The sequence below is a fragment of the Ipomoea nil genome, unplaced genomic scaffold (assembly GCF_001879475.1).
Source record: "Ipomoea nil cultivar Tokyo-kokei standard unplaced genomic scaffold, Asagao_1.1 scaffold2653, whole genome shotgun sequence".
Lineage (NCBI taxonomy): Eukaryota > Viridiplantae > Streptophyta > Magnoliopsida > Solanales > Convolvulaceae > Ipomoea > Ipomoea nil.
Window position 1 is genome coordinate 1769379 of NW_017619081.1, and position 10815 is coordinate 1780193.

General features: G+C 40.9%; 1 protein-coding gene across 1 annotated transcript; it reads left to right on the forward strand.

Annotated features, from left to right (window-relative positions):
* The first annotated feature begins 1469 nt into the window (after positions 1-1469).
* LOC109154706 lies at positions 1470-2327 on the forward strand. Its single transcript, XM_019302440.1, has one exon. It carries the CDS (start codon positions 1470-1472, stop codon positions 2325-2327), a length of 858 nt encoding a protein of 285 aa, XP_019157985.1.
* The last annotated feature ends 8488 nt before the right edge of the window (positions 2328-10815 follow it).

The window sequence follows — 10815 nt, forward strand, 5'->3', positions numbered from 1 at the left end:
TATTGATCAAAATATTCTTAATATATTATAACAAATCCATTTCATGCATCGGGTGAGAATACTAGTTTACAATAATAATGCAACTACATCATATTATTGATAAAAAAAACTTTAAGTGGTCAAGTGGTGGCTCTCTCTGGATTTCCTTTAGAGAGTATCTCCCTAGTTTTCTAGGGTTTCTACCCCACTATGGCTGACTGTATCCCATTATGGCGTTTCATTCACTCCCACGATGCCTTCATCCACGTTCTCCTTTTCATGCTATTTACGTATGCGATCGCCCCAGGTCTCATTCGCATCATCCCGCCGATCTGCGTTCTATTAATCACGCCCATCATCTGCGATCTCATTTACGTTCGGTTCTTGCGAATATCAGCCACCGTCCGATATCAGGCTCTCCGATCGATCACTCATGATCGCTTCGATCGGGCTTTCAGATCCCATCAATTCCCGTTTGATCGTTTTTTCTGTCATCAGATTGTTCTGCATTTGGTCATTATGGACACCCGGGTGATTGAGGAGGCATGCGCGGTGATGAAGTTGACGGAGGAGGAAACAAGAGGCCTGAAGGCTCCAGAAGAACAGATCACCCCGCCGGAGATCTTCTATCATGAACTAGTGGGGTGCTTCTTGACTGATCGGCTGATCAAACACATGCAGCAGGTTTTGGCCTCGGTCTGGAGGCCAGTCATGGGCATGCGCATTCTCCCGATCGAGGAAAATTTGTTTCTGTTCCAATTCCCGCACCTGAAGGATCTGCAAAGGGTGATAGATGATGGCCCTTGGACCTTCGAAAATCATACTCTAATTTTCGATAAGGTCCCGATTGGGATGAATCCAGCGGATGTCAACCTCAACTCGGTGGATTTCTGGGTTCAGGTACACGATTTGCCAACAGTCTTTGCTTCTGCAGATTTCATATCCCGCATCGATAATTATGTTGGTATATTCAAAGCGGCAGACCCACACAACTTTGGGGGCACCTGGAGAAGCTTTTTCAGAATCCGCGTTCGGATCGATGTTCTGCAACCTCTGAAACGGAGGATGCGCTTATTTCGCAAAGATGGGTCGGCGCATTGGGTGAATTTCAAGTACGAGCGTTTCGGCACATTTTGTTTCTGTTGCGGGGTTCTGGGACATGCCGAGAAGTTCTGCAAGAAAGCCTATGACGAAGGCTTGGAACCGGACGCCTACCCCTACGGGGCGTGGATGCGCGTAGGAGCTCGCTGTCAAGTGTGGCCGATCGGGGCGAAGTGGTTACTACAGGATCTTCCGCAAACTGCTCCTCTTGAGCCATCTCAGAAGTCGGGATCAGTGATCCAGGAGGTGGAGGCGCTGGAAGAAACAAGCGGGTTGCATGGGGACTTGAAACGCCGCAGGGAGGGTAGCGAAGGGGAGGATATCATCATGATTGATCATTCAAAAAACATGGGATCGGCGGGTCTGGCAGTCCAGACTCGCCCCACGCAATGAGCATCTTGAGCTGGAACTGCCGGGGGTTGGGTAGCGACTGGACAGTTCAGGAATTGCTGGGCCTCGTGTCCAGCCAGCAACCCAGTTTCGTTTTCCTTATGGAAACGAAAGCAACGACGTCACAAGTTGAACGAATAAGAGTACGCATGGGGTTCGAAGGTCGACTGTGTGTGGAGCGGAATGGCAGGGGCGGTGGATTAGCCGTTCTTTGGAGAGATGCGACAATGGCCACGTTGATCAATTATTCAACAAATCACATAGATGTATGCGTTAAATTACCGGGGATTCCAGAGTGGCGACTTACCTGCTTTTACGGGAATTCGGACCAAAACAGACGGCAAGAGTCCTGGGATCTACTTCGCGAGCTCAGAGATCAGTCATCCCTCCCATGGGTCACCATTGGGGACTTCAATGATATCACGTGCCAATCAGAGAAACGGGGGCCTCACCCTCAACCTACGGCTCTCATCGAGGGTTTTAATGACTCTCTTATGGACTGTCAGTTATTCGACTTGGGCATGGAAGGTAGTCGATTCACCTGGGAAAAGGGGCGCGGTACTGAGGCATGGGTCGAAGAACGTCTCGACAGAGCGGTGGCTACTCCTAGTTGGCTTGACATTTATGAGACGGCTGTGGTCCGCAATCTGCTAACTTTGGAGTCGGATCATACTGCTATTTTATTGGATGTGGATACGGGAGCTGTTCGAAGGGCCAAGAAAAGGTTCAGGTTTGAATCTGCATGGCTACAAGAAGAAGGTTGTCATAGGGTGGTCGACCAAGTGTGGAATTTGACGCATGGCATGGATTTTCAAAGCCGATCATGGAGTGTGGGCGCCATTTGGGACGATGGGTAGATGAGTTCTATCGACGAAGCGGTAAGCAAATTAAAGTTCTTCGAAGCAAACTGGAAAATTTGAGGGACCCGCGACACCATCAGGATGTGGCGGCGTACATCGAGACCGAGGGTACTTTACAGAGCCTATTACGACAAGAAGAACTCTACTGGAAGCAACGGGCGAAACAACTCTGGCTCAAACATGGAGATCTTAACACGAAATACTTCCACAAGTCGGCATTGGCAAGACCACGCAGGAATTTTTTACAACGGATTAAGAGCCCGGAGGGTCACTGGCTAGAAGGCACGAGGTTGAACGAGGAGGTGATGCATTATTATTCAGATATTTTTCATTCTTCCGGTATCAATGCGGAGATATATAGCCAAGTCTCGAACCGGGTCTCGGCCGAGATGAATACTGCACTAGCATTACCCTTCACCATTGTCGAAATTAAAGAGGCTTTATTTTCGATGGCACCGGAGAAGGCGCCAGGATTAGACGGTATATCACCCGCTTTTTATCAGCACTTCTGGCCTATCTTGGGTCATGATCTGTTCATATTTATCAATCACTGTTTAACGGATCGAAGGTTGCCACCGGGTCTAAATGACTTGAATATCGTTCTTATCCATAAGAAAAAGTGCCCCGAGAAAGTCTCTGATCTTCGTCCGATCACTCTTTGCAATGTAGTGTACAAGGTCCTCGCCAAATCTTTGGCAAACCGAATGAAGGGTATGCTCCATAGTGTGGTGTCAGAATCACAAAGCGCCTTTGTGCCTGATCGGTTATTGACGGACAACATCATCGTAGCTGGGGAAGTGGGTCACTATTTGAGAAGAAAGACCAGTGGGGCCATGGGTTGGTCTGCATTGAAACTCGACGTGGCCAAGGCCTATGATCGAATGGAATGGGGCTTTTTGGAAGGAATGCTCATGGCGCTGGGTTTTGACAGTAACTGGACCAGCCTGCTCTTGATGGGTGTCAAGTCAGTGATATATCATATTCAGGTAAATGGCGAGTCTGTGGGGACTATCACTCCGACATGTGGTATTAGGCAAGGAGACCCTTTATCTCCCTACCTATTTATTCTTTGCGCTGAAGGGCTGTCTGTGTTGTTGCAACAGGCTGAGAGACAGGGTGACATTCACGGGGTACGAATCGCTCATGGTGCCCCGGCCGTGACACATCTGTTCTTTGCCGACGATAGTCTTCTTTTCTTCAAGGCCACGGTCACAGAAGCATAGAAAATCAGAAACTGTCTCGATACTTACAGTGCAGCTTCAGGTCAGGTAATCAATTATGAGAAATCGAACATTATTTTCAGTGTCAATACCACTCCGGAAGCCCGGTCCATTGTGGCGGGGTGTGTGGGGGTCCGTGAGTCCAATGATTTGGGACGCTATCTAGGCCTTCCCTCGGTCTTGGGACGTAACAAATCGGCTACGTTTTGCTATATTGAACAGAAAATTCGGGAGCGGATTGGTGGATGGCAACAAAGATTACTGTCGCGGGCGGGTAAGGAGGTCCTATTAAAAAGCATTGCCTAGGCTTTACCCATATTCACAATGTCAGTATTCTACCTACCCCAACGGGTTTGGGACACTTTGGAACGTTTATTTAATCGCTATTGGTGGGGTGGAGGCGGGACGGGCAGTAGAGGCATCCATTGGCTAAGTTGGTCCAGGCTATGTTCACCAAAGGTAGAAGGCGGTTTAGGCTTTAAACGCCTTCACGAATTCAATGTGGCTCTGCTCGCTAAGCAAGGTTGGCGTCTTCTAATTTATCCAGACTCTTTGGTAAACCAACTCTTACGTGCGAAATACTATCCTCATGATTCGTTTTTGAATGCGCAAGTTGGCCACAATCCGAGTTACTTGTGGAGAAGTATAATGGCGGGGCAAGCTTTACTCAAGAAAGGTGCTGCGCGTCGCATTGGCGATGGGGCGTGTTCGAAGATATGGGAGTGGCCATGGCTAGCGGACACGGCTTCACCACACCTATCCACGCCTTTTACTGAATTGAAAGATGCGCCAGTGGCGGGACTGCTCACCCCGCAAGGCACATGGGATGAAGCTATTCTTCACGACCTGTTCACCGCAGAGGACGTATCCCGGATTTTAGCCACGCCTTTATCTCCCACGTCGCCGGATTCATGGCGATGGCTTGGCGATGCCCGGGGGATGTACACAGCTCGGCAAGGCTATAAACTGTTGACGGAGAACAACTCGGCAAATGATTGGGGAGGCAGGTTCATGGCATGGGCACGATTATGGAAATTGACTATCCCTCCAAAAGTGAAGAGTTTATTATGGCGTTGTATACGGGGCATCATTCCGGTGAAAGAAATCTTAAAGCAGCGACATGTGTGGATTGGGGGGGGGGGGGGGGGGGTTGTGTGCTATGTGACTACCAGATCGAAACAATGGAACATGTCTTCTGTGAGTGTGTGGTAGCTAAACGGCTTTGGGAAAATGATGATATTTTACGGGGTGGATCGGTAATGGAGCTTCTGGAAGTTCTAATCAACAATGCCCCAACACATTAGGTAATCCGTGCGGCAGCCATCTTCTGGGTGTTGTGGAAGGCTAGAAACGACAAAGTCTGGCGAGATGCATCAACATCCACAGCTTCGTTATTGGTTTTAGGTACAGACTTTACAAGTTTTGTGGAATTCTGCCAGGAATTCTTCGGGGAAACATCAGTTTTTATCTCGCCAAATACTCTCTGGACTCCACCACCGCTTAACTGGTTGAAATGTAATGTGGATGCAGCCCTTTTCACTGATGGAGCAGGCTTTGGAGCCATTATCCGAAGTCATGATGGCCGTTTCGTCACAGCTAAAGGCGGCAGACTAGGACGCATCCAAGATCCGTTATTGGCAAAAGCTTTGGCGATTGTGCAAGCATTGGAATGGTTGCGTAGTTTAGATTTTAATAATATCATTATAGAAACAGATTTTTTAATGTTTTCTTCAGCTTTTAATTCTCGGCATTCTGATTTATCGTATGTTGGTTCTATTGTAAAGCAATGTCTTCAAATTGCTAGTGACATTGGGTCCGTTCAGGTACGCCATGACAAGAGGTCAGTGAATCACGTAGCTCATGTTCTTGCGCGGGCGACTGATTCTCCATCTGTCCTAGGGTCGTGGTTAATTAACCCGCCCTCGTGTATTGCTGCTCTTGTGAGCTATTAATGAAGTTTTCTTCCTGGTTTTCAGAAAAAAAAAACCATCATATTATTTATTGATAAATCTAAAATAGGTTCATTAAAAGAATACTAGGGATTCATTTTCATAATACATTAGTTTAATTTTATCAATATTGCAAGTCCATCAATTAACAACTAAAATTCAAAAAAAAAAAAAATAGTATGAGTATCATTGAAATATTTTTAATAATATATTTTGTAACATTGATTTTTTTTTTTTTTAAAGAAACACCAAACAATCTGCATTAACTCAAAAAAGCACGAACAAAACTCAGGTTCGCCCTCCCACGAGCAAGGACCAGCATGAGAACCAATTACTTTAGCAAGAGCGTGAACAAGCTGGTTCGCTGACCGATTAATGTGAATAACATGAAAAGTATATAAAGTGTTCAGAATAACACGACAATCGCTAACAATAGAACCAACATAGGAAAGACATATCAAGTTACCCGACATGGCACTAACTAGATTCAAACAATCTGACTCAATTCGGGCATTCATTATTGATTTACGTACCCTTTAGCTATGAGAGGGCCTCTTTGCATGCCATTGCCTCAGTGAGTAGAGGGTTCTGCGTACACCTAACTCTGCCATTGATGGCTACCACAAAACCTCCATCTGCCGTCACGAGCCAAGCTCCAAACGAAACCGTGTTCATAGTCAGGTTTAGTCCTGCATCCAACTTGCAAACAATAGAGTGGTCGTTGGACACAGACTCTCCACCATATGCCGGCTCATTGTTCTGGACAACCATGCCTCCCCCACCTCCAACCTTGTCGTTTCCTAGGCCAAAACCACCCTCCTAGCTCTTGCTCACACGTACACCGGCCTCACCAACTTTCGATCTCACACAACCTCATTTCTTGCCTGCTAGATAGCGTGAAGGACAACTACAATGTTGATTGAGTATTATCAAAAGATCTCAATGAGATATTTTTAATAATATATTTTGTAACATTGATTTTATTTATACAAAAATTAAAGAATAATATGTTAATCATAATGTGCAAATTGTTGTTGTTCGTTGTTGTTGTTGAAAGTGAGATGGAATTGTAGGGTTGTAAAAAAAAAAATTAAATTATAAGTGAATTGTAAATAGGATGATATGATAATGGAGTTTTCTTTTAAAAGTGAAATATGCACTATTACAATTAATGCTTTTAACGTCGGTTTCTTGGAACTTTTAACATCGATTTTCTATCGACGTTGTAAGTAAACGATACAACGTCAGTTAAAAAACCGACGTCATATATATTTTTTAATTTTAAATTAACATAAGACAATGTCTATTGTTTCAAACAACAAACGTTTTAGGTCATTTTTTTTAAAAAATAGAGATATGACATCGGGTTTTGTGAAAAAACAGACGTCGCATCTCTTTAAATTTTTTTTTTAAAAATAGCAATACGATTTCAATCGTATTTGCAAAAAAAAAAAAATGAAATCAAAATCGTATAAATGGTAAGCCATTCACCAAACCACACAAATTTAATTTAAGGTACCACCACCCTTGGCATTAGAAACCAATTTTTTGACCTGCATGAGGAAGAATTGGATAGATCTAAGTACATTATTACAAGAGAGGTCCACAAAAATACAGACAAGAAATAAAGAGCACATACAATAGAATTTCTTCTAGAATCAGAAGTGAAGGTCATACATGTCAAATTACAGCATATACTTGAATCATGGATTTCAAAATACTACCTAAAATCCACATCTTGAGCACCATTTAGTATAGCATGAGTGAAAATAAATTATAATGTGGACATATGATATCAGGATTAAGATATTAATTAAGAGCACCATTTAGTATAGCATTTGATACGTTCTGAGAACTTTTCCTCTGTAAGATTATCTCTTTTCCTATTTCCTTTTTCAATCAAAAAGAAAATTATTCTTCACTCTATTACTTCAAACTGATTACAATGTGGACATAAGATATCAGGATTAAAATATGAAGAGCATATTGTACTGTTTCAAATAGCAAGATAGGTCGTCAAGTACTCAAGTGTGCTGTGATTTAAGTTCTTGCAAGCATCTGAATAGTGAATACTGCATATCATCACCAAGACTGACTCCATTGCATCACCCAAATGTAAGATTTTCCCTAATAATATATAATATATATTATATATTATGGTCTTAATTAAGTGGTGCACGTTGACTGGGCTTATTAAGTAGTCTGGTTGGACTGAATAACTAGAAGTTGTTAGTCAACCAGACTCTGTGCCTAATATAATCCTGGACTGATGGGATACATGATTATTGATGTTAGCACATTCAGTTACGGTACTCAGACTGCTCAGTAGATACCAATACACTATCTAGGGTTCTGAGTCAGGTTATTCTATATCTAACACCAAATATCAAAAGACTGTACAAAAGAGATAAAAACTACTACTTTCTTCCATCCATTCAAATGATACTGAATGCATGAATAATATGAAGTTCCAACACCAATTCCATGTCATGTTAAAACAGCAAAGATGAAGAAGCAAGAGCATTGAAACCTTAGTCATGTAAATGACAATCGTACGTACTTAACTACAACACATATCTGTCAATACATTCCAGCTGTTTTTTCTATGTAGAAAATTGTTCACTTGATGGAAACAATTGCAATTCAAACTGAAGTTGAAGACGGAGAGAGACTTACCTTCTTCAACCAATATTCTAGAATGCAAATCCAACAATGAGTGCAGTTATTATAGTAAAAACTATCCTCACTGCATTGTATAGTAGGATGGACTTCTCTAGTATACAATATTTTGCTTATACAGCAGTTGTATTCTATACCATTGAAAATAAAATTCCTTGGGCTACTAACTCAAAATTTTCCTCCAGAGAGTTACACTATTATCAAAAAAAAAAAAAAAAAAAACATTGTAAAACAGAATGAAGATGTCGTACCAATTCTGAAACATCTATGTCTAGGCAGAGATACCATTGCATTCTTAGCGAAATCTCATATTTAATTTGTTAACAAAAGCTAATATTCTATTAGCAAAATAGGGTTGAATTCAGGTACTAAATTTGGAAGGCTGGTGGCGACGTCTAAGGCGTGCGCGGACGACGTTATATGTTGTTTCTGTGGTAGTGATGATAACCTAGCTAAAAGCTACAAGTTTACATATTCAATCTACGCCTACACTAAGGGCTCACACCTTAAACCTCCCTAATAAGGGAGCAACCAGATACCAATGGACCACAAGCTACTTGGTATATTTTCCCTTCTTTAATAAGCTCTCTATAGTCCATGAAATGACCTTCTTTATAGAGACGATTCTAAAGATAACCCGAATTACCTCAACGACTCCCGGTTCTTCAATTCACTCTATACCACCTTCTCTGTGGTATCTAATACGCATAAAAAGGAAATGACTATAGCTAAATAGAAATTTTAGTTATTGGTGAATTGATTGTAAAGTACGGATATATGTAGGAATATTACCATTATTGTTAGACATTTTAAGAATATTATATATATGCAAAATATATATATATATATATATATATATATATATATATATATATATATATATTATTAGACCATCTCAAGAATCTTAATCCACAAGACGTCGCCTTTTTCATAAATAATATACTTTCTCTCCTAAGTAACTCTTCAATCCATTATATTACATTTTAATTTAAAAGTATTATAGTTTTCATTTAAAAAAAAAAGTATAACATTTTTTCTCCATAAGTATTACACTTTCTTCCATAAGTAACAATCAATTAATTTATCTCTGATTGATATTATATATTTTTCTCATAAATAATTTTTCAACTCCTAAATATTACATTTTGATTTAAAAATATTACATTTTTTAGTTAAAAGTATTAACATTTCCCTTATAAGTAACAAATAATTCATTCCTTATTAGTACTACATTTTCTAACACAAGTACTATATTTCTATCTTGTTCCGACATGTCTCATGGATAATAATTCATGAGAGATCTCACAAGAGGCTCACCCTTATATATAAGGTCTTTTACATTGTAAAGATTCATTATGATTAAACAACATAAACAATATTCTTGTTTCTTAGAGATTTGTAGTTATTTTTCTAGAACTTTTATACCTTCGTGGTACGTTTGATTCACGGAATAGGTTTAGAATGACATAGCATTCTCAGTAATAGGCCTATTCATTTGTTTAGTAAAAATTTTTATTCCCAAGAACAATGTTCCTGGGAATGGCCTATTCCCTCTACAGGAGGAATAAATATTACTAGGGTCCCCACTAATATTAACTTATTCTTGAGTTCTCAGGAATAGATTTTATATTTTATTTTCTATTTTACCCTTTCTCTCTGTCTTTGCATCTCTTTGGATTCTTTCTCCGAACAGTCAGAACTGGGTCGAAGTTGATGACTACTCTCCAGCACCACCACTGCATTGGTCGGAGTCTCCAAACCATGTAAGGCCCCAGCACCAAGTTTGAGACCACCCGACGCCATTACTGGATCACCCAAATTAAAGTCCCCAGAAGGTTGCGAAGAAGCCCGAATCGATGAATTAGCATCGTCTACTCTAATATTACTCTACTAGAAGAAATCCCCTCGGGTCGTCTACTCTTTCTTGCTCTACTCGAAGAAATCCCCTCAAATTCAAAAATCCCTAAAGCGTCGTCTACTATTTCGTTGTTTTGAAGACTTTGGAGGCTTTCACTTCGCAATTTCAATTTCTTTCTGTTCAGGTATGAATTTGTTGGGTTTCGGTTTGTTTGGGTTATTGATACGAGAATGGAAAAATCATCGGGTGAGCAGAGAGGGGCAACCGCCCTTCGAAAGAAAATCCCAAACTCTCTGCAACCCTCATTTCTTGGGTTTCTATTTGTTTGTTGTTTGTTTTTGTGAAAATGTTGCAACTTTATATTGTTTGTAAACTTAAATACCGACATCTCTGATTTTGGTTTAGTTTTGTTGTTGTACTATGTGGTCCATCCTTGCGTTTGCTAAGCTTTGTTGTACAGAACTTTATGTTGTTTGGTGTGCATTCTTTAATGGAATACTGAGTCAGAGTTGTGGTCCCTAAACCGTAATAAAGTTGAAAATTGCTTACATTTTTTAATAGAATTTGGAGTCAGAGTTGTGCCCCTAAACCCTAACACTAAAGTAGTAGAAAAGTACTTACTGCCTAAACCCTAAAAATGTTGGTTACTGCCTGAAAATGTTGATTCAGAATTGTCTAACATAAACCCTAAAAATTCAGTCAGGTTTTTTGATATAATTGGATAAATTGTGTAATTTAAATGCTGTGAATGGTTTGTTTTGTTGTTAGATTTTGTAGTG

Bases quoted from the DNA above. Each gene is read 5' to 3' on its own strand.
- LOC109154706 (XM_019302440.1), top strand. From the start codon at position 1,470: ATGAGCATCTTGAGCTGGAACTGCCGGGGGTTGGGTAGCGACTGGACA.